Source organism: Macrobrachium nipponense, chromosome 9 (assembly GCF_015104395.2).
Source record: "Macrobrachium nipponense isolate FS-2020 chromosome 9, ASM1510439v2, whole genome shotgun sequence".
NCBI lineage: Eukaryota > Metazoa > Arthropoda > Malacostraca > Decapoda > Palaemonidae > Macrobrachium > Macrobrachium nipponense.
The window spans coordinates 54510511-54526239 of NC_061110.1; the positions used below are offsets into that span (position 1 = coordinate 54510511).

The following is a 15729-nucleotide window of genomic DNA, read 5'->3' on the forward strand; positions in this document are numbered from 1 at the left end:
GTATTGCCCCCTTCTAAACTTTCTCTTGCTTTCCCACTAGTACTGTCACAAGCAGTACATTTTCATTCATGTCGTTCACTTATTTACTACCTTTTGTGCTACCATCCCTCACCTTAGGTACTGAAACCCACATTGGGATAAAAGGCTTTTATTGTTACAGGGCAATATTATTTTAGACTCAGTGGAGTCCTGTAAATCTTATAATATAATGCACCATAAAATAATAAGCCTATTTTTTTATTCTTGTTACTTATACTGTAAAAGTTTGTAATATTAAACACTGATCATAGCCTCTGCAGAGTTAATTGGAACTGTATATTGAAGATGTCACAGAAGACTTATACTGTATTTCAGCCAATCTGTAAACTGTGGACTTATAAACTTCTTGTCTGACTAATATTGATAAATCAGTCATTCTTTTCTCTTAATACTATCCAAATAGTTGTATTTATATGGCATTAAAATACAACAAATCATGTTCATTTCTTCACTCACCACCATTATCCGTATAATTTTCAGAATGTCCCCCCAACTTTTAGAGACCAGATGACGCCCGCGATAATCATACGGTTACAAATTTCTTTGAGTACTGATTCTTTGATTTAGGGAAAAAACCAGTGATCCACACATTCAGTTCCACACACATACACACATACACCTGCTACATTTGATCAAATGAACAATTATGTTTCAGTCTGTCAATTATTATATTCTTGAAAATTTTAAATAATTTTAAGAGATTTCCAGAAGTTCTTAGGTTTTGCTGTATGCTCTTAGAACTGTATATATTGTGAATTTCTTAGCTAGGGTCCATTCTTCAAGTATCTCCTCGTTTTCTGCATTAAACATCAGCTCTGGACTTTATTAAAGCACTTACAGATCTTCTATTGCGTTCCTGGAATTTAGGGCTGAGTACAGTATATTTAGAAATGCAAAGACCCATCCCACTGGGTTATATGTAATTCCACGACTGGGTCAGAGAGTAGGATGTTAAACAGGATTCAGAACTTAACTTCTCATACATTACATATTTTACTCAAAATAAAAAAATCTAGTATTCAATGGAAATCAGTATATCCCAAAACTTACTTGCATCTTCCCGCGGAGCTGCTGCGCGTTGCTGTTTGCGAAGAGCATGCTCCCAGATATTGAAAATGGAGACAGTGCCCAGTTCCACACCTATGGGAATCTGTGGGACCACCTGAGAATCCCCTTCCATAATCAGGATCAAGAGCACCAACCAGTTACCAAACCCTAGTGGAAAAGAGTAACAATTATACTCAAAGTTACAAATTCAAACAATAACAACAGTGATTATAAAAATAATTTGTCAGGCTGGAAAGTTTGCTGCTAGTAATGTCTTCAGTTATAAACTGACTTTTAGCATTTCCTTCATGTCTTCCCAATTTTCTTTATCTACAGAAGTTTCGCTTAAATTACTACTTTGTTTGTGTTACCTCCTCTGACTGAATTGATTGTATAAAATGTTCATTCTTGTTGTGCTCCAATTTGTCATCTGGTGAGGAAGATTCCTTCATTGTGAATAACATTAAAGTTCCTGTTAGCATATCAATTTTTATATTTTCCTTTTCTTTATATGCAATATATCTACTTGATATTGATCCCACCCTTCAAAGATCTGGAAACTTTCCAGAACAATCGTTCGTTGTGCCACGTATGTAGCATACGGTAGTTGTAACTCCTCAGTATTTACACAGATTATGATTTATACCTTGTAATTGAATCATTTCTATCCGTATCTGTCTACTTCCCATAATTGTCTTTGAGCCTCAATTAATTCTTCTGAACTGATATGGAAAGCAAGTGCTTTCCATATGCTCCCGAAAGTTTGGCATAAATTAGGGAAGAGAATACCTTGTGTTCTTTGATCAGTCACTCCTTTCTGTAGTTTTTAATGGAATCGACATCCTGTGATCGAGTACTTTCCATTGTCAGCCAGCAATCTTCCCCTTTAGTGCTTATCTCTAGTTTTGGACGCCATTTCCCGCCTCTCTGATATTCCTCACATTACTTGAAGTACCCAGCACCAAAAGGGGGATATGCGCCTTAATAAAAATTTGTTGAAAATCACATTTAAAGTTTGCAGTATTCCAGCTCATTACTAGAGTGTAATTTTTTAACATTATTCCCCATTGTCTGTATTTTGTAGTGAAATCTTAAAATAGTAATATATTAAATGTAAAAGTAATCAATTAAATATTTAGGAAATTATGTAAACATCTGTGTGTCAACAGTGACAATCTGAGAACATGATTTACAGGTATTTATCTAAATACTTATTATTCTAAGCTGAAAGTGAACTTTTCAAGTTTTGTAATATAGTCATTATCAGTAATGCAAGAAAACCCTAAGAACATAAAAAAAAGAAAAAAGAAAGGGGGCTATGTGCCCGTCACAACATAATTTACAATAATCATTTCCTTCTGTAGTTTCTTTTATTGAAGTTCAAGAGTAAACAATGATCCCCCGTAGTATTCTGGATCAATCTTCAAAAGTTGTTCATTTCATTTAACTGCTTATTTTTCTAATCGAATGCTAGTAAGATTTTATTTATACTAAAAGCATCCTAATAAAGATTTCCTGAGGCGTTTTATGTAAACGACTTAAATTATTTCAGGTTGTTCCCAGACTGCCTGAGTGTCAAAATTAAATCAACTGCTTAGTGGTATCGCAGAGAGTAGGCTCGATTGTAATTTGTATGAGTGAGAGCAGAGGGCAACCTTGTATATATAGTGGCTATGAAGGAGACAGCAGACAGACAGACAGCAGAACAATCTACCTCACATCCCTTCTTGTCATCTCATGTAGAAAGTAAAGACACGAGTTTTGTTAGAAGAATTAATTCTAGTGACAGCTGTTTCCAAGACGAAGAAAAAGTGTAAGAGAACCTCCACCAGACTACTTCTAAAAGTCATGTTGAGTATGAAGTGAAATTGTAGTGTCCAAGTTGTGAATACATTCTATTTTTTTATCTTTTATCTATTGCTTCAATCACACTATATTATAAAGTAAAACGGTCACTCCCACTACTTACTGTGACAATTTGGTGACTGCCAGGAGTACGTGATGGCAGCAATTTGGTGTGATTTTTTTATTATTAGCCTACAGGGTGAGTAGCCTACACTGCAGCATTGAAACAGAGCTTATTGACAGTGGGTATTGCCAGTTGAAGAAGATATCATTTGGAATAATGAACACAGCATATCATATCAAATACTCTGACATTGGAGTATGCCTTACTCTGCTGACATCCTAGGGCTTTAAGTTTGGGCTTGATTATATCAGGGAACACCTGTAGGGCAAGTTTGTACATATGTCAATGGGCTTTAAAAGTCATGGATGGATGCTTGGCTCTGGTTTTGACCGAAGCCATTTGGATGGAGGCCAGGTCCAGAAGGAGGTGATGGGCAATGTCTACCAGCAAGCTGAAATATCCAAGGAAACTGGTGCTGAGTAGGGGCATCTGGAAAGAGGCAACAGTGAAGCTCCCAAGATTTTTTTTATTAGAAGAGGGAGGTCCATTGTCCTATAAGCCTGCTGTTGGCAGCTACTAGATTTAGATCAGTCTGGAAGCATATGGCAGCCCTCCTTCGATCTGGGTAGTGTGGAACTGAAGTTATCTGTGTTTACCAAGAAATGCCTGTCTGAGGCTTGGACGGTAACATAGAACCTGATAGAACAGGCTTTGCTGGGGTTATGGTGGTTGGTATAATTTTCTTCAGCTGTATTCAGGGGTGCAGATCCTCGCTGCTTTCCTGAATTCATGATGATATACACAGATGACAAGTTTGTGGGGAAGTCCTTTCTGTCGTTGCTTGAACAGCTACGCCTGCAGGATGTTAGTAGCATGAGCCTTATTACCAAGGTCCTAGTCCTGACTTCACAGATGTTATGGGTAGTGTGTTGTGAGGCCTTGGAGCCCTCCCGCATCTGGTCCACCCTCTTCAGTACATCTGCTTTAGGTATAACTTCTACAATGGGAAGTGTAGCCAGGATGCTGGTCAGAAGGTGACAGTGGTATTTTACTTGTCATGTCAACTTTCGTGGGTATTCCTTCAGGCCTGAGTTCTGGCAGAACGAGGGACTTCAGATTTTCCCTAGATCCCCTTGCCATTGTGTCTCACATCAGACTGTTAGCAGGTCACAGGGTTATCTGGTATGTCTGGGTAATGATAAAATAAATTTTGCTAATCTGCATGTCGAGCCAATGTGTGTTCCAAGGAGAGAGGGCATCTGGGATTGAAAGAGGACATAGTCTGCCTTCTTTGTTCAATTGCTATAGAGGCAGAATTGTGCAGAACTTGGATGCAGTATTTAGTATGTAAGTGGCTTTTTGTATCAGTAGGTACGGCGGCTGTACTAAGTCTAGGTGAAAAACATGCTTGATCTGATGATGAACTTCAGGTCTTGAGGAAGAGCAATCTTGAATTCAGATTCTGTATTTAGTCAATTAGTGGAATTTAGTGTTGATATGCATGGCTGTAGTTTGTTTAAAAATCACCAGGACTGATGTGAAAACCACATTGTCTACTGAGCAAGTAGAGGACAACCTTTTGCTCTTAAAAGACATTGAATTCAGAAATTAAAAGTTATATTCAATCAATTAGTATGTTTCCTTGTTGGTAGGTTTGCCTATATTCAGTTTTTAGTTGCCAGGGTGTTTATGCAAGAAACATGCTGTCTTCTACTCATGCACAGGATCTAGGAGACAGCTAACTTAATTCATGGGAACTCACCTTTTTAGACATTTCATGTACACAGAGATGTATTTACAGTTGGTCAGCTGGGTATTTGGTCAGGAGCAAGAGAGAGATAAGAAAGTGCTGAAGAATCACATAATTATAGGAGCACTTTGCTACTGGCTGCTGAACCTGGAAGATAGCCTGGGTTTCATAGCAAAGCTTGGAGGTTTACTTGCTTGAAAGATAAGATGTGAATACAGCAATGTGCATAAGAAGGTCTAACTTTCAGTTAACGGGCTTTATAAGTAGTTGTACAAATTGGCTAATGCTGCTTCAGGTTTCAGTGCAGTGTTCAGGCACAATTCATCAGTTAAAACATGGGTGTGGCTGTGATTGATATATACATATATTATATATATATATATATATATATATATATATCATATATATATATATATATATATATATATATATATATATATATATATAATATTATGATATTGCTTCTTTCAAAATGCATGTTTCCCCTCTTTGAAATGTCATGTAGATTGTGCAACATTTTTTAAGATTCCTAGATAGCTTAGAATAGGATGTTTTAAAATGTGTGTTCAGATTTCGCATTAACGTCTTGTAAAAGAAAATATATATAACGTAAAAAGAGAGAGATTCTTTGTCTTTTATAAACTACAAATGTTTAATTTTTATGTCGACACTGTAGATTAGAGAGTCTGCGAGATCCGTTTGCTTCCCTACTCTGTCAACGCGTCTTGATAAGCGATCTCAAATCTTCACTTGTGTTTTGGAGAATCTGTCATCGTACGTGATAAGACTTCTTCGTCTCGTTCGAGTCGGGTACGTCTTTCTTTTTTTTTAACAGACTCGTCTGGTATGTGTATATCTTTGTCAAGTCCCACGTGGGTATTGCACATTTAGTATGTGAGATTGCATCAGATTTCAGAACTTTCTGGAAGCTTTCGTGACAAGAACGTTTTTGACATCTGCTCTCTCGAAGTTCCGTAATGGAACTTATGGAAGAGATTTCATTCTATCTTGAGACCTTGAGGCAGTCAGTTCTCTCTCTCTCTCTCTCTCTCTCTCTCTCTCTCTCTCTCTCTCTCTCTCTCTCTCTCGACATCGAGATTATATTAACGTAACGTAAATTGGTCACTCATAACTTGTGAGAATTTTATATTTGATATTTTTTAGAATTTATTTAGTTTATTTAGTTTCTTTTGTGGAATCTGAACAAACATTTCGTAACGGCGCCTGGTTTTTGTGAAAGTGTAATATACAAGCTGCAGTAAAAGAGAAAGAAAGAAATTGGTATACCATGGTAAAGTGTGTTATATTTTTATTAGTTGCAACTAATAATGGATAGGGAGTGTGTTTAACTAATAACGGATAGGAATTGTGTTTAACTAATAATTGATAGGAACTGTTGTCTGTTACGAAGGTTTGGTAAAAACTGTTGGTTACAGTGTTTTTGAGTGAAAAAGATTTACACTTTTACACATTGCTGATTTTTTTTGTGTTTGTGTCTGTTCCATTGTTTGTGCACTTATTCATTTTCTTATTGAAGTGTGTCTTTTTGTTTTATATTTTCATTTGCATTTACAATTTAATTGACTTAGTTATTTTCATTGCTTTATCATTACACATTTAAATTTAACACTTGTGAATTAATTTGCATTTACTTAGAATTCTTTTCAAGTTTTGTGTTGTTTAGTACTTGTGAATTAATTTCTGATTTCAATTATCACTTGTGAATTAATTTCAAATTTTCAATTATTGCCTAACACTTTTGAATTTCAATTGAATTAATTTTCTTGAATTTTGTGATAAATTAATTTTGATTTAATTTTACTTAATTTGATTCAAGAATTAATTAAACTTTACTTTGTTTTCAAGTAACAGTAATTTTCCCTGATATTGTGAATTTCACTTATAAATTTTGAATTTAATAATAAATTTTTGTATTTAAAATTTTTATAAGTGTTTTCTTTATCTTACACCAGTATAATTATATTTAATTATGATTATATTTATGTTAGGTAGAAAAATAGAGTGGTAATTGATTTGCTTTCCTTCAATTTAATTGAAGTGACTTAGAACCAGGGAAGTACTTAGACTTCTGAAATCAGGGAAATACTTAGAGTTTTAAAGTTGTTGAAGGAGTGATGCCATTTGATTAATTTAATTACTTACAAGATTACCTCACACCTGTTTTGATGAACTTAGTCTGATTTTCTGCAATACTGGTAAGTGTTAAGGGATCACTGTTGCCTTTAGAGTATTCAGTCGTTTAAACGTGTTATGAGGGTTCAGGTGTCTGGCTTTTGTGAGGTAATATTTGATGCATGGTAACCAGATACTTGGCACTTCGTAACAATATATATATATATATATATATAATATAATATATATATATATATGATATATATTTTATATATTATATATATATTATATATATATATATAATATATAGCATATATACATATATATATATATATATATATATATATATCACAGAGAGAGAGTGGGATTGGTAAAAAAACGAGAGAGAGAGAGAGAGTCACTCAGTGCTCTAACCTGAAAGGGTAAGTCAATGTCATTTAAACCCATTAACATATATATATATATATATATATATATATATATATATATATATATATATATATAAAATATATATATATTATATATATATATGTATATATATATATATATATATATATATATATATATATGTGTGTGTGTGTGAGAGTGTGTGTGTGTGTTAATGGGCCTAAACGACATTGACTTACCCTTTCAGGGTAGGGCACTGAATGACTCTCTCTCTCTCTTTTTTACCAATCCCCCCCTCTCTCTCTACCAACCACCAGCCCCCTCTCTCTCTCTTTTCTCTTTTTCAACCAACCAATCGATCTTCAATGCAACTCAAACATTGCAATTACCGAGGTCGTTAAAATCAGACTCACAAATAATATAAAATAGTATTTCTTAGTAAGGAACAAAATTAACTAAATAAACCAAATTTTCAAAGAAACATTTTAACTGAATAAGTTAAAATTCAAAATCCAAATAATGCACCACTGTTATTCAAACAGAATATCTAAATAACCCTGGGATTGGAAAACCCCGTCCACCTCTTCCTTTACAATAACTAGACATCAGTCATAAAATAGATAATTAAAAAAGTCATAGTCTCCCCACACCATTTCCATGCAACTATCAGACAAGTTCCCATTGAGGTTGCCAGACTTGCCAGAAACATTCATTTCAGCTATGAGCACTAACACTTAAACAAAATACAACAGTATGCGGCCATTCCCAAAACAAGGCCTCTTCTCCCTCAGGTGCTTCTCCGTCTTAGTTATCTTACCCTCCCATTATGTCGGGAACAGCTTGTACGTACACAAGCACAAACTTTTTCACAAGACACTCCCCTTGATATGACTTCATTCATTTGTCACAAGTTCATTGCACTGGAACAGATGCGTGACGTCATATACAGCTCAATCTCATGCCCATAAAATCTACCCAAAACCAGATCCTTGCTTCTGCTCATGCACAGACATAAGCTGTGGCCTGTCTTTGCTTAGGCAGCAACTTCCCACCTGGCGCCACCCCAAATGATGCGTCAACATTTCCAGAGCTTGCTTTGTCTCTGTGGGAGCTAACGCTAAATCTATCATTTTAAGACCCAACTTGTTTCCATGTGAGTCAAAATGACGATATCCATTGTTTCAAAGAATTTCATTGCTCATCGCATCTGCTTATCAACCATAGGTCAACAAAAGAAACAATTCAAAATATAATAGAAGCTCGGCCACCACCTCTGAATGTCCTCATTCAACCACAGTTTATATATGAGAAAAACACACTGGCCAGCACAATGAACATCATATTAAAATAAGACAAAACCCAACAGCTGATATCACAGCTGTAACTATAATAAACAGTTCACTGTAGAGCTTATATCTTCCTATCTTGAATTTCGATGCTCCCGTGCATGTGTGTGTGTGTGGCCTGCAGCTGTGTAGACCCATGCTGTAGAAAAACGTCTCCCGGTACCACGCCCATTATCGTCCCAAAGGTGTCGTAAGTCGTCGTAGACTCATAGATTCTTTCACATGACGGCAGCATGCAACACCTTGCTCCCAAATTAGCAATTTTCTCCAAAAAGGTAGCTGAGGGACGTCTTGCTGGTGTATTCCATTCAGGCATAGGTGAATGGTATTCCATTCAGGCGTAGGTGAATGGTATTCCATTCAGGCGTAGGTGAATGGTGTTTATGGTGCTTTAAGTATGTACGTCAGTCAGGTCACCAGTCAATTAAATAAGAATTAACCCTAAACATACAGCTGTCAAATAATGACCTCAAAATTCCACGTCAGCTTCTTTGGCTTGCCCTTCAGGACCTTGGTCAAAGGACACATGGTGCATGCGATGTCCGAATGAATCTCCTGTAGTAATTCACCATCCCAATGAACTCTTGGAGGGCCTTGACTGTCACAGGCATCGGCAAATTCTCCACTTCAGCCACCTTCGATGCCATGGGGCATACTCCTGCTGGGGTGATCTCGTGGCTGAGGAAATCCACCTTCTCTGCACTGCAGGTGCACTTGTCAAAAAGGACGATGAGCCTATTCTCCTGCAGGCACTTGAGAATGGCCTGGATGTGGTTCAGGTGCTCCTCTGGCGATCTGGAGAATATGAGGATGACGTCCACATAGCAGACGCAGTAGGGTAATTGCCGAGGATGTTGTCCATAAGGCGCTGAAAGGTGGCTCCGGCGTTCTGCAGGCCGTAGATGGAGAAGGCGAACACTAAGGACCCAAAGGGCGTGATAATCGCCGTCTTCGGGATGGACGGGAACCTGAGAGTAGGACTTTAGGAGGTCGATTTTAGAGAAGATCTTTGCTCCGTGGAGAGGCCCGGTGAGGTCCTGCATGTTTGGCATGGGGTAAGTGTCGGGCTTGGTGACGAGGTTTAGGCGGCGGTAGTCACTGCAAGGCCTCAATGTGCCATCTGCCTTCTTCACCATGTGGAGGTGGGACACCCACGGGCTCGCAGCTTTCTGATGTAATGGTATACACCATGATTGGGCACGGCCCCTGCCACCTGGCGAAGCTCGGGTTGGAAGACATCCTGGAACTCTTGTAGGAGGGAGGCATACCTGTGGGGAAAAACGGAGCAGATGGTGAGCACCCTGGGTACTGGGGTGAGTGGGTGAGAGAGGCAGGTCTCGGTGTTGAGGAAGCATTGGCGGGCTACATTCACTAAGAGCCCGTGGTGGGCTAGGAAGTCTGCCTCCAGAAGAGGGATTAGTAAGTCAGCGATGGCCAGGTGTAGGTCCAGCCCAGGAACGCAATGGTCTGGGTCCTGGTGCCATAGGAGCGGATGGAGGTTCCGTTGGTGGCTACAAGGGTGGTCGGGGCATTGGGGGCACAGCTGCGGTCCTCTACCGACAGCGGGAGCACTGACTGTATCAGTGTCGACCAACATTCAGTGGCCGGAGATGGTGTCCTCGGCATAAAATCCTCTGGGGGCGCTGCCTCCATCGTTTTTTGGAGGCATGAAGGAGCAGGGATGCTCACACTTCCTTCCCTTACTGCTGAACTTTTGGTGGAAGCGGCACCAACCGTTGTCGTGGTGGGGTTGCAAGGTTCTTCTCTGGAAGGCTGTGCTGATCCCTGCCTCCTTGGGTTTCTCCTGCTGCAGGCTGTTGGTTGACAGTAGGGCGGAGAGTTTTGCGGCCTGGGTGGTGGTGAACAGGCCGATGGCCTGCTCCACCAGGCTCTCCATGTCCAGGTCTTCTGTGTTGGGGATCTGGTTGCGGACCTGGGGTGCAAGTTGGCGGAGGAAGAGTTGTCTAAGGAGGCTTACCTCCTTCCTGCATCCTTGGTGGTCCACCTCTGGAAGTAATACCAGGTCCTGGAGCTTATGCCAGGCTAGCCTCTGGTCCACGGTGGTCATGGGGTTGATCACCAGGTCGAAGATGTGGGCAGCTCTCTCGGGGACTGGGAGGGAGAAGGCCTGGATGAGCTGGGTCTTAAGGGCTTTGTAGGGCAGTGCTCTGGCCATCTAGGGGGTGAGGCGGTTGAACATGTCCTCCGGGAAGGCTGCAGCAATGAGGTCCGCTTTGGTTCCTTCCTTGGTGATCCCATGGAGCCAGAACTGGATCTCCGCGTGGTGTAGCCAGGTTGCAACATTCTGTCTGGGAAGGGCAGCAGTTTGACAGGATGGGGGGTACGCCAGCGCGGTGGTGACATGCAAGGACGTGGATCAGGGCACAGGTCGGGGCGTCGGGGGACCACCTGGGAGAGCATGGATTGTGCCACGGGTTGGGGCGTTGAAGTATCAGAAATAACAGCGATGGACAGTTCCCAGTTTTGAGCTGAGTTCTCCATGTCTGCCAGCTCACTCTTATGGTCGACAGGTGTCATAAATGGTGGGCCAAACCGTAAGATGAACGCCTAAACACTCCTGTAGAGGACGTGCTGTTTTGAGTCCGATAATGGCGTTGTGGTCGGCCGTGGATAGGAACACCAGAGATCCTAGACTGAGTGCCATATGGGTCAGTTAAAGGTTTTCTGGGGTAGGTGGCCTGTGGTGCTACTGTCACTCCGGGGTCACCAGTTGTGAAGACTGGAATCAGACAAGGAGAAAGCTCGAACTGGCTTTATTGAACAGAGACGACTGTATATGAGGCAGCAGTGGGGATGGAAACGTAGTCTCCATCACGCACGCACATACAAAAAGGGACGAGCCCCCCACTGTGATTGACGGACATTTGGTGAAATGCCATTCTTACACTATTAAAAATGCTCTCTCGAACTCTGTTATTCCCACAAAATCAATAGGAACCCAGACATATCCCCTTACTTCACTGAAGTGACTCAAGACAGAAAATAATAAGGCCCAAAATTATATATATAAAAAAAACAGCCCATTCCCAATATTAACCATCAGGAACACGTTATCCCCCAGTTGCAATATTACGTTGTCTGAATGCATATTACTTGACTCAGCACCTCGTGCCTGAGCCAAAAACACTAATGAGATATATATGCCACTCTCAAGCCCTGGCAACTAATGACTCATAACTGTTGCAAAATGCCCAAAATACCGCAAAAATAAAAAAATCCGAAAGGCAAATATTAGGCAATAGACTGACAAAATCATATTTGGCCATCGCAGATGCGCAGAAAACTTAATCAAAACTATAAGTCAGGACCAAAACCATGTTTTGCGTATATAGAACAAAATCATAAACTAGCTCCATCTCAACTGTTGTATTGTCCGCTTAGACATGTGCATTAACTTAGAAAAAACCTGCATACTGACTCATATCTCATGGGTTATTGTGAAAAGATTTGGATGTCTTAATGCCCTAGTGCTTTCAAACCTTTTTAGTATCGCAGGTATGTGGATGACTTTTTCCTTGTGTTTAAGGAACGTTCACACTTGAATTTATTTTTTGAATATTTTAATCTCTGTACCCTAATATTTCTTGTACTTGTGGGACAGAACAGGATAATAAGTTGTCATTTTTAGGTGTTCATGTACTACACAGAAATAGAGGCAAATTTGAGACCTCTGTTTATAGGAAAAGTACTTTTACGGCTTGGGATTGGGATTGAATTATCTCAGTTTTTCGCCAAAGTTGTATAAACTTAATTCAATACGTATTATGATAAATAGAGCTTACAATGTTTGTGATTTTAATTCATTTCATCAAGACATGGTCTTCCTCCTGAATTATTTTTCCAAAAATTCCTATCCCCTATATGTTTTTTACAGTTCTGAAAAATTTTCTAGATTAGAAATTTTGCCCTAGACCGGTGTACAGTACTGCTAGTAAAAATGTAAAGTACATTAAATTGCCTTTCCTTGGTCATAGCAGCTACATGGTCCGAAAAAAGTTACAAGATATACTTAAGCACGGTTTTCCTCAAGTTAGTTTTAGGTTTGTTTTTACTAACCCTTTTACTATAAGTTCACTTTTGAGGGAGAAGCCTGCTTTTCCTGTGGACCTTAGTTCATGTGTCGTTTACTTGTTTACCTGTTCGCAGTGTGGTCTGCGATACGTGAGATCCAGTTCCCACTGGCTTAGACACAGAATTTTGGAACAGAGAGGTCCTTCTGTTAGATCAAAGGTTTCCTCTTTCTAAACCACCTTTTTCTGCCATAAGGGAATGCAGTTTAGCACAGGACCATCCTTTCATTGACCTAGATTTTAGAGTAGTCTTTTTGTTCAAATAGACTGGACCTTTCGACTTCAGTACAGGCTATTAGGAGGAAGAAACCGGAATTGAACAACAACGCGTCCGGTATTCAACTAGCTATTGTGTGATTTCATAGTAGCTACACAAGTGGGTCGTTAGTTACTTTTCACCTTAATTCTATGTTTTGCGTGATTTAGTTTTAGTCATCTATTTAATTTTTTTTCGTAATTTCATTTTTGTTATCGTAATTTTGTGATTAATTTTAGTTCGTATTTACCGTTCGTTTTATGTTTATACGAACATTATATATATATATATTAGGGCTTGTGCCTTGTATGATAAGGCGCCCTATGAGGTAATGTTAGACTAGCGATAATCTTACGCTAAGTCGGTTGGTATTGCACTTCCATCTTCAATGGAGTGTCTGGGGGTTTGTAGATCATTTACGAAGTCGGTATTATCTTGTTGGTTATTACGACGATGTGTTAAACTCATGGTGAGGAGGTTCTTGTAGAAAACACGAAATATAAAAATATATGTATTCTTCTGAAGTTTTACATGCTGAAGATCAGATATGATTGTACAAGTCTTCTAATAACGATAGCTTGATCGCTTCTGCCAATGATGATGGCTAATCCTATTCCTCTACATGATAAAGCTTAGGTAAAGAGGTACAGGTCTTCTAATGACGATAGCTAACTCTGTTCTGCTCGTCTACCATCTCTGTTACAAGTTATGAAGGAACAGACAGTAGTTCGAACATATGAACATACATACAAATGACATAGTTTCATACGAACACACAATCAAAATGAGACACGCTACAGATCACGTAGGCCGTTTGAATTATAGGTCGGGGTAGTTGTCTCAAGCAGGGAGCTTGGACTAATGTTTATAAACAATTGAATGACTACAGGTGACGGCATGTTATCTTAGCCTACATACTTATTGTATACGTCATCTTTAGCGTCTCTAGTCTGATCACATTCTTGCAAGCAATCTGGTTGACCTCTTTAGTTTTAGACTTTTATATATATGGACTAACATTCCATATTTTTTATTATGTAAACACTTACATCAGCTCGGTCAGCTACCAAAACCAACTACTGAATATTACTCAAACTTGACTTGCATTTGACTTATAGGAGTGTGATACAGACACTATGTGAATATATATATATATATATAAGTAAATAAAAATTCATGGTGTACATGAATTGATTCAAGTAATAAAATATAAAACAATGATATTGGTAAATAATAGTGATCACGTGATATATAATGATACAGTTTTTCACTTCATTTCATTAAGACACATATGCTACAGAAAATACTAATGTACTCTGACAATTGCATAGAATGAAGATTAACATGATAAAAATCATATTTTAACTGATAAAAAATTTTATATATGAATTGATAAAAATATTAATGTTTATGCTAACTGTTATATATCTGATTCATTAATTCATATACTAACTCATAAATAACTGCAGATATTGGTAAGAAAAAAGGTAACAGATTGATTATAGGCTACCTGATTTGTTTATACATATGTATATGGATTCATATAATTATGATTAATATATGTGCACTTTAAATAGATTCCTATTGCGTACATGCAAAGATATATTTCGATTCCGTTATTTATGATCATTTATATATAGATTCCTAGTGCGTACACGCAAAAAATATATTTCGATTCTGTTATTTATGATCATTTATATATAGGATACATGATACTTTATATATATAGGATACATGACCGAGGTTATACTACTTCACTTTTAACTAGCGTTCGAACAACTTTTCGTCCATTACACAGTTCCAGACAACCACCTATAGCCCAATGAAACGGCCTATTTCACAGGGTTAAAACAAGGGGAAAGTTTGCCTGGGCGGGTCCATCGTTCTATTTTTTTTGCGCTCATACTTATTCTCTGCATCCTAAGCTACACGATTACGTTCGCGATGAATAAAAAACATCCCCAGCACGAGTCCTTCGCCAGCAAAGTAGAGTTGAATATCCTTCGGGTCGTAATTGTCGGAAGTATGTCCCTTTCGTAGTCGATTCCGACAGCCGCCGGAGCATTCCGCATTAAAACGAGATTAACGACGAGATACGGTGTCGGTCGAGATTAACGACGAGATACGGTGTCGGTCGAAGAAGTCCATGAAATTCCTTTCACATTGTAGGCGGTTGTTACTTGACTGTAGTCGTCCGCTGCGACGAACGATTTTTTGAAGTTGCGATATGAAACTCTCGTACTGCAGGATACTGTAACCAGGTTCCATTAATCAGCCTGCAAGTTAAATTATACTTGTCACAAGGGAAAAGTAAATTCAGACAACATCCAAATACGGGAGGGGAGAGAGCCATTTAGACCAGACTTAACCCACATGAATTCGCTGATATTTTGGAATTCAAAAGAGTCCGCTGTACAAACTTTTTTATCCATGGCATTAACAATGAGTGACCTATCCAGGTCTATGATGACTGTAAAAATATCCATAATTATAAAAAAAAAAAAAAAAAATAGATATCATTACGAGTCTCAAAGAAAATTCGATATTACTGGTAGTAAGTTACTAGACAAAGAAGTGGAAAACGGAGCTATTTGTAAGATTGCCAGGCAACATAAGAATCAAAGAGAAGATTAATCATGATTCTGTATTTCTCTATGCTAACTGAAATTAAGTTGTGATAAAATCTGATCCTATGTGCCCTAACAAAAGTTTCATATTCAATTTTCTCGCGCGCATCCTCTGAGGTTAATTTTTAAAAACTTTATTAATAG

General features: G+C 38.6%; 1 protein-coding gene across 2 annotated transcripts in view; it reads right to left on the bottom strand.

Moving 5' to 3' along the window:
• LOC135217907 (uncharacterized) overlaps positions 1-15729 on the bottom strand; it is a 68679-nt gene that overhangs the window by 8546 nt on the left and 44404 nt on the right. For both annotated transcript variants that reach the window (XM_064253948.1, XM_064253949.1), the window contains exon 2: positions 1090-1254. In XM_064253948.1, the coding sequence (XP_064110018.1) occupies positions 1090-1254 (165 nt within the window). The remainder of the gene's footprint in view (positions 1-1089; positions 1255-15729) is intronic.